This window comes from Micropterus salmoides, unplaced genomic scaffold (assembly GCF_014851395.1).
Source record: "Micropterus salmoides isolate LMB-PRFRI ecotype aquatic unplaced genomic scaffold, ASM1485139v1 Ms_hic_scaffold_2, whole genome shotgun sequence".
Lineage (NCBI taxonomy): Eukaryota > Metazoa > Chordata > Actinopteri > Centrarchiformes > Centrarchidae > Micropterus > Micropterus salmoides.
In genome coordinates, this window is record NW_024041150.1 from 27,011,911 (window position 1) to 27,024,633 (window position 12,723).

The 12,723-nt window shown below is 43.3% G+C and overlaps 1 protein-coding gene across 3 annotated transcripts in view; it reads right to left on the minus strand.

Moving 5' to 3' along the window:
* The window catches only part of zmp:0000000660 (arf-GAP with Rho-GAP domain, ANK repeat and PH domain-containing protein 2), a 126,553-nt gene extending 113,832 nt beyond the window's left edge, over positions 1-12,721 (minus strand). For 2 of the 3 annotated variants that reach the window (XM_038730722.1, XM_038730720.1), the window contains exons 1-7: positions 12,430-12,721; positions 8,962-9,837; positions 7,601-7,683; positions 4,063-4,139; positions 3,675-3,739; positions 2,860-3,198; positions 2,011-2,080 (exon numbers count right to left, since the gene is read on the minus strand). In XM_038730722.1, the coding sequence (XP_038586650.1) occupies positions 2,011-2,080; positions 2,860-3,198; positions 3,675-3,739; positions 4,063-4,139; positions 7,601-7,683; positions 8,962-9,767 (1,440 nt within the window). In that variant the 5' untranslated portion in view covers positions 9,768-9,837; positions 12,430-12,721. Of the gene's footprint in view, positions 1-2,010; positions 2,081-2,859; positions 3,199-3,674; positions 3,740-4,062; positions 4,140-7,600; positions 7,684-8,961; positions 9,838-10,631; positions 12,405-12,429 lie in introns of those variants that run through there. The other variant, XM_038730721.1, reaches the window with a different exon arrangement.
* Between the last annotated feature and the right edge of the window lie 2 nt (positions 12,722-12,723).

The window sequence follows — 12,723 nt, forward strand, 5'->3', positions numbered from 1 at the left end:
TGAAAACACAGACTTCGTGCATTTAAAGTGTTTATTAAAAGGATAACATCAGAGTTTATTCAAGTTTTAGCTCCCTTAAATACAAATAATGTATACTTAACGTTTCTGCTTCCAACAGATTTCAAATCTACTATTAATGTTTGTCAGGGTTACATCATTGTGGCGTGATATTGCCATTTAAATGCAGATTTATTTGCAAAGTCTGCACTGCACCAGGGCTGGCTATCGAACCTCACTACTTTTTGAGTACTGACTAAACCATGTCTGTAGGCAAGTAGGGTTGTGTATCGTTTCAATTTGATCAATTCTGATTATGATTTTTGATTCTATTTACTGAATCCGGTTCCTATCAATCTTAGTTCTGATTCCAACCCCTTTACCACAAATCTTGTCACCCCTCTGTGACATTTGTCCACTTTCTCCTTGCTCATCTTCCCGTTCGTGGCTAAAGTGAAAGAAGTTTTTGTGCTAGAGTGGTGTATGAATGTGTGAAAAATATAGATTAGAATAATTTCTAGAAATCATTCGCATGCCTTCACTATAAAAGGCGAATGTCATCAGAAGTTCATCAGTTCGTGTTTTGTATCTGAGCATTAGACGTCGCTACAGTTAGCTGTATCTAGGGCATCATTGTAGCTGAGAGACCGCAACACATTATTCACAATCCTTAAGATTCACACTGTGTTGAAGTAAATGCTTCATCATACAGGAGGTGCTTCCTCCCTCTAACACAAAATATCCTTACTACAGGTGTTGCATTTTGCTGTGTCGTTATTTTTTTTTGTGACACTGAAGCTTTGTTGTGTCCGTGACCCCAGTGCAACTTCTACAGCCTCTAAAATGCTCACTGCAGTTCAATCGGAAGTGCGACTGAAAAATGTAAATACTTAAAAACCGTTAAGCAGAATCAAAACTTGGAACCGGTTCTCAATAACCAACCCTAATAGCAAGTACCGAAAAGAGCTTGGACAGATTCTTGTTAACCTACTATTTGATCAGATATTTACTCATCCAAACCAGAAAACCATTCCAACTTCAGGGTATATTTTATTTAAGGAGTTCTCTATTTAATACTGATGCATAGAGCTGATACATGAAAATTAAGGGCAAAAATAGTGTAGTACCGCAGATAAACTTGACGTCCTAAATGTTGTAAATATTTAGGACATCAGGTTTGTAGCAAATGGGTAAAAACGTGAAAAATCACAGGCGTGGTCTTTTAAAAATTCAAGCATTTAAAAATTCAAGCATTCAGTCACCTTATTCGATTGGTTCAGTTCATAACGACTGCTGTCTTCATTCAAAGGTGCTGCCAAAGCCAGATGGTGTAACTCCAAAAGTTTGTGACATAACAACAACAGTGTCCAGGCTAAACAGGTGGTGGTTAAACTGCCATCTCGCCTGCATCTTTGTCTGCCTCCTCTCCAGTGTCCCATATTCTCCCCCTACCCCAACCCTTTTCTCCCCCTCCGTCCTTCCCTCTCTGTGATGATAAGGCAGGCGATGCTATACAAAATTTCAAACTCAGCTGTCAGAAGAGAAGGAGAATGGAGAGAGGTACAGGGAAATGCTGAGGGAGGCAAAAACAGAGGAGAGTCCCCCTCCCCCCCCCCCTTCTTTCTTCTTCGGGGAACTGGTCAGGTGCCAACATCAATGTACTTTACTGTATGGCTGGGCGGGCACAGAGAGTGCTGGCTTGTCATGCATGGCATAATGTCGCTCTGTCCTTGCCCCCTTTCTTTACCCTGCCAAGCTAATGATGATGATGATGACAATGAGAAGGAGGAGGAGGAGGAGAAAGAGAAGGGAACACTTAGAACTTGGCTCAGCTGCTCGTTGTATAGATTTCTGTAAGGGAGGAATGATATTGCCTTCGCCAGTGTGCATGTGGAGGATGTGGGTGTGTCAGCAGGAAGCGGGAGGAGGGAAGAGATGTGTTGACATGTGCATGCAAAAGCGTTTTAGGCTTTCGCAGCCATTAGCGTGTACATGTGTCTTTCTCCCACTTGCCTTGTCATTGTTGTAGTAGGCCAGACTCTCACCGTCAAATCTCACCCACCTCCTTTGAAAAACACAATTTCTGCAAAGAGAAGAAGAGTTGCCAATTGAATCCAGCTGGCTCATTCAAGCAAACTAAGCCAGTTTTGAGTGAAATAACAGAGGAGGGGAGGGAGGAGGGACGGTAACCCAGTAACTGAATCTGCTCTGAGCAGGTATTCATATTTCATCACGAGTGCCATTGATTCATTAATGTCAAGAATTGTATCAGCAGCTGCCAATTACCATAATCAAAACAAATGGCCACTTTCAATATGAATATTCAACAGCCCAGCAGTTTGTCAAACCTATGCATATCAGGTGGTGAAGGAGAACAGAAAAAGGAAGTTAATGAAAAGCTAGCTCTGGTTTTGAGCAACAGTTACTGTTACGGTTTGTGGCACAAAGAGAAAATTTAGTTTTGCCAGTAAAAGCCAAGTGAAGTGAAGCCGACACATTGTGCATCTCAATTCTACAAGGTTATCTCCCATTTCCTCGCCTCCCCTTTCAGTGGTGCTACAATATGCATTATGGACAGATCTGCTTCAGGCTTCAGTATCTAATACCACTTATCAGATTTAAAGAGTCATCAAAGATAGAAGACACACGGGGCAGCGCAGAATGAAAAAAGGCCTACAAAGAAACAGGAAGCTGTGGCTGACTGTGGTGTTTACTTTCCTATGCACTTAAGAGGAAGTGGCGTGAGGGACATTTTGAGTTGTTGGGGTGAAAGGTTGTGCATTCATGAAGATTTCAACTACATCCATGTATCATGGATTGAGTCTCTAATCACTATAATATCATAGCAATACACAAACCTACCCTTGAGGTGACAGTTTGTCCAGCCAGCCCACTTTGAGCGTCTGGAGTTTGGGGGCTCCATAGAAGCATGCGTACGGAGAAATATCAGGTTGTGCGTTTCTGGTTGCCCCCCCCAGAGTGTCTGCAGGCTCCGAGTAGAGGTCACACTCCACCATGATTAAAGACCCATCCTTAGGGCCAGAGGCAGCCTCAGGGGTCACTGCAAAACTTGGGTCCAAACCGGCTTGCGGCAAAATACCAACACACTCCTCCACTGTTGAGTATTCGTCTTTGAAGCGGTCTGGGATAGCTGGAGGAGACCCTTTTTCCGTGGACTCTTTCTGTTTGGGCGTCATTTTTCTGTTGGAGCATGGATAACGTTAAAGGAACAGCCTGACATTTTGGGGAATACACCTTATTGTTTTCTTGCAGAGAGTCAGATGAGATGCCACGGTCGTGAGAAAAAAGGACAAGCTTTGGTTTTATGAACAGCAACAGGAAATCACTGCGCAAGAAATAGTGACATCAGGTAACTCCTGGTAAAACCACAGTTTCTGTTTGGGTACACATTAAACAAACAAGAGTTACTATAGAGAATCTGGTCTTTCCATTTTGGAATGTGGCAAGCAGATTAACATATGGTTGTTGTTGTTGTTTCTCCACTTTGAGAATGACATGCAGCTGCATGACATGATAAAAGTCTTATCAATGTATCCAACGTGTTACACTGAGATTAGTAACCACAAAAACATCAGCAGCCAATTAGCTCTCTGCATCTGAACTTCTATTTATACATGCAGAGAGTGAGACGGCAGTATTACATCAGCATACCATACCTCTGTTTCGTCGGGATTAGCTTGTCCTTAAAACCCTTCTGTAACCCTTCTTTGGCGCCATGGTCCTATAAAGCATGGAAGAGATTAGCATCAGAGGAATAGAAAGTGTCCATCTTTCAGTCAGACACTGTTATCGTGTTGCTGTGCTAAGCTATGTTAACTTTAGTGGCTAGGTGACATTTCTATTAACCTCAGGTGGCAAACTGAAACAAGCACATTTTCCCCTCTGCTATGTGTCCATGGTGACAACAGTAACACTGAGGGGGAAGTTTGGCTATGCGAACAGCGGCTGAAACATCACTGATCGTGTTGAAGATCTGAAAAATGCCTGTTCCTCTTTGGTAAGCTGCTAGTCACTGTCCGCTAGCGGGAGTGTGCACTCTCTTACCGGCGTGTTTTCAGGGCTGTTGTACAGGAATGTTTCTCCGTAGGGAGCAATGGGCATCAAGGTTCTTTGAAGTGAAGCTAAAAAGGACACAAACAACACAATAGTGGTTTTGTCACGGCACTGAAACTTGCAGAACACAGTGTGAAGGCCTAAACTTGGTGCGTGAAAGTAAGCAGCTTAACAGGATTGTTCCAGTTAAATTTTAAATCACACAGATATTATAGCGCCCTTTGATTAAACCAACACATTGATCTGAAGAAATGCGCCAAACCTTGATCCATGTAAAAAATAAACCAATTAAATTTAGTTTTAGCATGCCTATCTCTCTGCCTCTGCCTTTTCCTTGCCCAACTGGGATTCTGATCCTCCTTAGTCTGTCGCAAACAGGCTGAGTCTCTGCCAAGGCCATTTCTCTGTCTTGGCTCCTGTGGGGGCCGTGGTCGGTGGTCGGTAGAAGCCAAGACGAAGAAGAAGAGAGACTCTGGCCAGACACTATTAGTCTGGAGACCCGGGGCCACCCTGCGTGGGCCACCGCCTGTCACTGTGAAAAATGACACCAGCCTCTCCTGAGGATTGTGAGGGCCAGAAGACGTCGCCACGGGGCTAGACACACACATAGACACTGGCGGCGGAGAAAGACATACACGCAGACCACGGCGTACAAAGATCGAAACATCCTCAAACGCATAAAGATGCCTTGAGACAAACACAGACATAAAAAGGATGGACAAATAAGTCAACACACACACACACTTGCGCCAACACAGATGTGAATGTCCTACTTTTTAAAGCGTTATAGACACACACTTCCAAACAACGCAGGCCATCACAGAAAAGCACAAAGGGCATGTACTGAGCTTTATGAAGGGTCAGTTAACACAGCCGCCCTCTGTACGGACAGGCTTGGTGGGCAGATAGCGACCATTAATCATCATCTATCAGCCGACCTCCAGGCCACTAGTGATTCTCTCCGAGGGCCCGTCGGACGCTACTGTACTCAATTCCTGTCTTATTCGCCACTATTCTTCCCTCACTGGCTCCGTCTCCAGCTTCTTCCTTTTTGTTTCTTTCAGTCCAACATGCTGCTTTCTTTATCTGCTCCCAACCAGACTCTCTCTCTCTCTCTCTCTCTCTCTCTCTCAAGTCGCAGCCTGGAAACGGGACCTAGACGCTGCCATCAGTGAGGAGTTAGTGAGGAGATTGATTGCTTGTTCTGAATGAAGCCTCAGTTCTTTTAAGTCAGGGAGTTGCAGGTCAGTTTGTTATTATCGCTCCTCTGTGTCACTCCCACACAGAGTATGGAGGACGCATAACTGCCACTGTCTGAATTCAGATTAGTCACCAGGCATTTTATTATTTCAGGCACTGCTTCCCTGAATAGCTCCAGAATAATACAAGTGAAGGGTGTTGTTTTCTTTTATTTGTATCACTATTACTAGTGCAATGAGGGTGATAATCATAATAATAAGGGTTGTTATATTTATAATAGATATATTAGATTTATTTAAACCAGCTTACGCTTGGTATTTTTGCTTGGCAAATTGTTTTAGCAATTAATGTCTGTTAAGGTTCTTAGTCATCCAGGGCATTGTTATACAAAAAAGGTTAAAATTGTAAAAATAAATAAATAAATAATAAAAACAATTTGCCCTTGATTTTAACCTTCCTTGAATTTAGCGATTAATATTCTATCTAAAGGACAGAAGTGAACATATATGCATATTTCATAGTACAGCCCTGAAACATACAGTATGTCGTAGAAGCCAAAATCTTTAATTGCATAGTTGAGAAATGATATTCTTCCTCTGGCTAATGAGGTTGGCAGGAGGAAGACTATTTGATGAGCTGTGTGATTTGGGAGAAGTGGAAAGGTCGTACCGTTTTCCCTTGTTTTGCACATATTATGATGATTAACGAATGTCAATTTTTTATAAAATAAACTTTTGGTGTACAGATGATTAAAAATAATTATTCTACAGCACAACTGAATGTTGCTGTAGACACGAAGGTGTGAAAACATGAATGTTTTTTTTAAGTACTGTTTGAAAATGCACAGGCAACTTCCTAGATGCAGTGAATGTGCAGGCTGGACCTGGAAGTAACATGACAACTTCATTAATTTCTGTCAGCTTTTGTGTGTTCTGAAGTTTGACTAAGAACCAGTGTGATGTGTGTGCACATGGTCATGTCTGTCAATGCCAGAGCAATGTCATAAAAAGAAATACCTCACACATATATGTGAGGTATTTCTTCTTAAAAAGGAAGTGCATTAATCAGGCCGTGTGTATGTCACTGCACGACCAAAGGCTTTGAGAAGTAGACCTATATTATATAGACCCATATATATAGATCTATTTAAAAACTACAACTCTTTGCATTGCTGCAGAAGAAGCGCTAGACAGAAAGGCTTTTCTCAATGAGATTATTTCTGTGAAAGAAATGTATTTTTAAGAGGTGGTGCCAAGGTGTTAATTAAAATTCTGAGCCTCCAATAGCAAGTTATGATTGAATACAACAATCATTCTTTAAGACAACACTGCGGTTTCTTTCCCCAAGTTTTGGATCTAATCTCGCAATAAACTCTTCAAACATGCTCGGGTAAAATAATATGTCAAATAACGCCTTGCTAGACCTTGCCATGAAGGGAGATTTAGCTTGCTAGTCGAGCTCCCCGTTTCCCTGCTCTGGGACCATCTCGGCTCCCTCTCTTCCTCCATCTCTCCGCCTGTTTTGCATCCATCTCCTCTTCCTTCCTCCCAACCCACTTCACTGTCTTGCCTTTCTCTATAGTCTCACTCCCTGTCTTGTTCCATCCAGAGAAAAAGTTGGGAAAACAAGGCCTACCAGGAGACTGCCACATTAAAAAAAAAGGTACAAGGAACAAGGAAGGAAGTGAATGCCAAAAGAGGAGCTTGAGGGGAGATTAAGTGTAGAAAACGGACAGAAAACTGTTGCTATGCTGCACACGACGGCAAGAGAAAATGTCACAATGTGGTCAGAAAAGCTCACAGAAAGACTGACATGTTCACAGGTGTTTAACACACATTCACACATACTGTCGTCACAGAAAAGCGTCACATAATCCTAGGAGAGCGCATTTTTCCTCAGCACAGAAAGCAGCTCACGTAGTATCTCGTTAGATGAGACACAAGGGTCGACTAAGCCCGGCCCAGTAGATCCAGCAAGGGAGGAGGAAAAGTTCAAAACATATTTGTACTGGTTGTTACTACAAACCTGTGTGTTGTTAGTAAAGTTAAACAACTTCTAAAAAACTTTGGAAAACCGGGTGACAGGAATACACACTAGGGTCTCGCTGAGGGACAAGATGTGAGGGAGCATATTCCCTGTGAGATGTGCCTTGAAACGGGGGCGACGCCGTTTCCCACGACACAGCCGCCAAACACCCCCATCCCACCCCACCCACCCCCTCATCTCCTCTCCCTTCTTTCATCCGGGCAAACAACAGCACCGCTGACTCTACTGCCGAATGAAATATTCATGGCAGAGATGAAGCGGATGCAGCTGAAAGACTGTGTACCTTTCTGTATGCTGTTTGCACCGGCGGGACCCTCGGAGCCGGTTAGGTGTTCAGGGCTGGTTGTTTGCGGTGGTGGTGTGCTCCTGAGGAGGAAAAGAAATCAGTGGATTAAAACCACCAATGCAGCACTTGGGAAAAATAGGTAACACAATTTAAACGTAAAGGCCTTCTCAAAAGAGATGTGGAACTCTGAAAGTTAGTTTCGGAGTATCAGTGTACGTGGAATGCAGAATTGAATATGAAATTTGAGGCCTTGGGTTCTCTATCAGTGTAAATCTGAATGCAAAGAGAGAAAATTTTGCTTTCATGTTCATTCATGCCACGGCAGCGTGCACATTTATTTCTCCAGGTGCTTTTCACTTTGCTCTTCTAACTTGTTTGATTAGTTCTGAAAAGCTTTCATAAAGTCAAACTTTATGCTTAAAGAAATAGTTCAACATATTGGAAAATACATACATAATACATTATTTGCTTTCTGCCTGAGAGCTAGGTGAGAAGATGGACAGCACTCTCATGTCTGGACAATAAATATGAAGCTACCAGCAGTAGCCGGTTAGCTTAGCTTAACAAAATCCACCTATTAACACTTCTAAAACTCACACATAGACAATTTATATTTTGTTTGTTTTATACAAAAACCAAATCATAAAAAGTCCTCCTCCTCCACCACTCTCCTGTCCATACAGTAAAAATTAAGCTACCGCAAGCAGCTAGTTAGCTTAGCTTACCACAAACACTGGAGGGGAAAAAAGGCAAGCCTGGCACAAACATTTTTACACTTTGTTTGTCCTAAATCTGTTTATATGTGCTTTGATGTCATTGTGTCTGCATTTTGTATTTCTTGTTTGTTTTTTGTAATGTACAACGTCATACCTTGCCCAGGGACTGCAGTTGAAAATTTGCTTTTTGTCTGAATCACCTACATTTACGTCGTCTTGATGTTAATTAAACTGTGTTGTCTGTGATATTTAAATCAATAAAAGGACAGTAAAGTAATTTAGGTTAGTTTTTTGTGCAAATTAAAAATCTATCCATCCATCCATCGTAAACTGCTTATCCTGCGTACAGGGTCGCGGGGGGCTGAAGCCTATCCAAGCTGACATTGGCAAAAGGTGGGGTACACACTGGACAGGTCGCCAGTCCATAGCAGGGCGCAAATTATGTTTTGTTACTTCTGGACAGTGCCAGGCTGCCTATTTCCCCGTGTCCAGTCTTTATGTTACCGTAAGCTAAGCTAAGCAAAGCAGTTGCTGGCGATAGCTTCATTACTGTACAGAAAGAGAGAAATATCAGTTTTTCCATCTAACTCTTGGTCAAGTGAATAATGCAGTTCCCTATTCCTTGACGTTAAACTTATGAACCTGTCATGAAGTGGCAACACGGGCAGAATCGGGATTTCAGGGACAGGACGGTGCCTCAGCCGGTAGGAGCGAGTGAACCGTGGTCCTGCAGGAACTTTAAAGTTGGGCTGTGTTTCATAGATGGAGTTTTCCACCATTTCACCACAAAACCCCCCATGGTCTTCAGTAAGCGCTGAATGGGGGACTTCCTCTGTGGTAATCTCCCAGTCTGAGGGCATTTCAGAAGGGGAGAGGGACTCAGTGCTGCTGCTGCTGCTGCTGCAGCAGCAGGAGGACACGGGGGCAGGAATGCAGGTTAGTTCAGACATGGATGTCTGGATGTTCTTGGGATTGCGTGGGGCTGGTTGAGGCGGGCAGAGGTATCTGTTCTCTGGTACATCCTCAATGTCTCTCCCCAGTCCTGCTCCTGGAGGCAAAGTCTGGCTCCCCACCAAATCATACTCCCTCTTCTCCTTTGGCTGACTGTGATTACATGAAGTCCCCCTCTTTTTATCTTTCAGAAAGATATGTCTCGGATGAGGCACTGGCGTCCTTTGGCGCCTCCCGTTCTCTATCCCTCCCTCTTCCTCATAATCTTCCTCTCCACCACTCTGCTGCTTCACCCCAAGTGCTTCCAAACTCCGGAGGATGCGCCTACGATGGCCTGTTGGAAACACTTGAAGCTCAAGAAGCCGCTCATCTGTGAGATCCTTGCAGTCTTCCAGAACTTGATAGCCTCCTTGTCGGAAACACAGGGTGTACTGGGACAGGCGGAGGGTGGACAACCACTCCACAATCTCCTGGGTTGGCTCTGGAGGCTCCAACATGATGCTCAATTCTCACCTCTGCCACATCAGGAAGAACTTCAGAAGATATAGTAGTTCAGCTTTAAAGAGCCTACACAAAAACAGATAAAAATTAGTGATGGGCAAAGGAATGTAAACTTAAGAGGTTGTAACTGCTGTCAAACTGAATTTAATCTTTGCATGACTCCACTCTTGTACCACAGACAAGATTATTAACCTTTGAAAGGTCAATTACTTGTAACAGGAATCATGATAGACCTTGATTATGTTATTATTTTTTTCTACAAGCCCAAATTATTCAAAGTAGATACTGATTTTGTCTCATAAGGAAGTACTGTGGGGGGGGTTGAAGGGTTGAGTTTTTACTTTAAAAATATCACTTTGATGACATTGCTGGACAAAACAAGTTGTGGTTTAGGTTTCAGTCACTGTCAAATGCCAAGATATAGGCTAGATTGATACATACATTGTTTTTTGTGCAGACCGAAACAACTGAAATATACTGTAATTATACTATATTTATTGCTGAGCTTTAAATAGGTGTTGGTAGGTACCTAACATGCTGTAGATTCATATTTACCTTACAGATATGAGAGTGGTACTGCTCTTCCCTTGTACTCTCAGCAATGAAGCTAACAAGCCTGTTCCCCAAAATGTCTATTCCTTTAAGCTTACTCAGAAAACACCCAGATACACGTAAACTGTACATTCAACAAGAAGTGAGCAAACATGCCATTCAACAAAACCAAAGCAAAATTTGCAACACTCGCAGCAGGAAACAGCAATACCTATGAGGAAATAGCATGCCACCATGATGGCTCTATGGTCAGGTTTTGGTAAAGTCTGACGTGAGAACCAAATAAAACAGCAGAAAGGCCTACTGACCTCTTTGTTGGAACACCTTTCCTTTCTTCACAGCACTTCCCGCAGCAGAGATTAAAAATCCAAGCTTTACATGGCAGCTCACTGCATTGCACCATACACAGGTAATAACCCTGCTCATGGAAAGATATTTTTAAATATCTGTTTCCTGGTGATTTCACGCCATCTCTTTAAAGTCAAGCACTGACTAATAGTGTGGCAGGACTGATCTCTCACTCTCTGTCACTCCCTCACACACACACACACACACACACACAGTGGCACTCAGGAAGATACATCATCAACATCTTGACATGTCCACTTCTCTTTTAGGTTGCAAACCTACACAGGGGACATGAAGTGTTACTTCTGCTTTCACGTAAACACACACTTGTATCATATGCATGAGTATACATTTGAGTACCTGATATGCAAGTAGCTCACAGAATGGAAAATGTGTCTCTTCCCCTCTCTTATATCAACTATCATATGAGATTGCAAAAAAACTACAATACGCTTTCACTACCGCCACACCATAACTGCTCCATTGCTCTGCCCTTTTGAGCACTGTACACACATTTAGGGCCAAATTAAAGTCGCAGCTCCCCACATGACTGTGTTAAGTCCTCACAACAGAGGCCTAATCGATCAGACCTGCCCAGCTGCCTACTGCTGTGTTAACATGCAGGGACCTGTATTGGCTCACAGCCAGCACAGGCACACGCCAAAGCTTGCTGGCACATTAGACCTGGCCTGCTCCACATCTCTGCCTTTTTGTCACTTTTACGCCCACTCACACAATGTGCACACATACAAAAGTACACACCATAGAGCACACACATTCAGCAAACACTATTAAGAGCGGGATATAGGAGTTTTGATCACAGCTACTGGCCCGGTGTGGAAGCCCACAGAGTGTGTAGATCAATGGGGAGCAAAAAGACAAGTTCGCCTGATAAACAGCTCTGCACATACCAAATGGTTATGAGAACATAATGAAGCAGTGTGTGCACAGCCATAAAGATACAACTGGAGGGAACACAATTATAAAGTATGCACACAATGTTATACAATAGGAGAGCAATTTATTAGAGCAAGAGTGTAGCTGCCAGCACAGGAGAGGCAGTGCCCTCTGCAACTCCACAGGTGTGCTTACACAGTACAAGGGATGAGTCACAGCATGCACACCAACACACACACACACACCTGCACGTCACTCTGCCACAACTAACTTTGAACAAAGTCCAATTTGTGTCTCCTTCCTGGTTTGTGAGAGGATGCCAGCTCTGCAAAGCGTATGCCCTGGTAAAATATTGTAAATTCACTTCAGCATTAGGTGGTCTTCTGAGGATACCGTCACGCACACATGTATTAAGGAATGTAACGTTAATTTCAGAACTAAAACCAGTTTTGCAAAGCTAACGTTATCACTCCACAAGCTGCACAGAGCCGTTTGGGCACATGTTTTCAGCAGCAACACCAGTGAGACTTGTGCTGCACGTATGAGGTGTACTCATTTGAGTGAGTAAACTTACTGGGAAAAGTAATAGTGAAGTGTAAGTTAACAGACAGCAATAAAGTGAAAAACTGCGCCACTCGTTTTAATGTGCCTAAATTACCGGTAAGTGATACAAATAGGTGCTAAACACTTCCAGCTCTGGCGCACTAAAAAAGCGCTTTTAATTTAAGTTAGTCTTAAATTAGTCTTTAAGTTCAGTCTTGAGCCCACTTCGGTCGACTTTTGACAGATAACACAACGCATGAATGTCACGGCGCTGACGTAACACGCTCGCGGTGCGTGCGGTGATCTGCAAAATCTTACCTGCGGGCTAAACGGGTGGGGAAACCTCAAGCATCCACCGCAAACCCTCTCGCTGAGTCCTGTTTCTATAAATTAACTCCGCTCAGAGTCTCCCCGACTGTCGCGAGTGCTGCGCGCGTGCTTTTAGACACTCGTCTGTTTCCGTCCGCTGTGTGTTGAGGCGCTGACAGCAGCTCCACGCCCATATTAGAAGCGCAGGGCCAGCCGCAGAAGTACAGTCCTCACCATCATTTGTGCACCTACAAATACATACACCGCAATACCTCACTTAACTTTGTGTTGGGCCATGTTGCA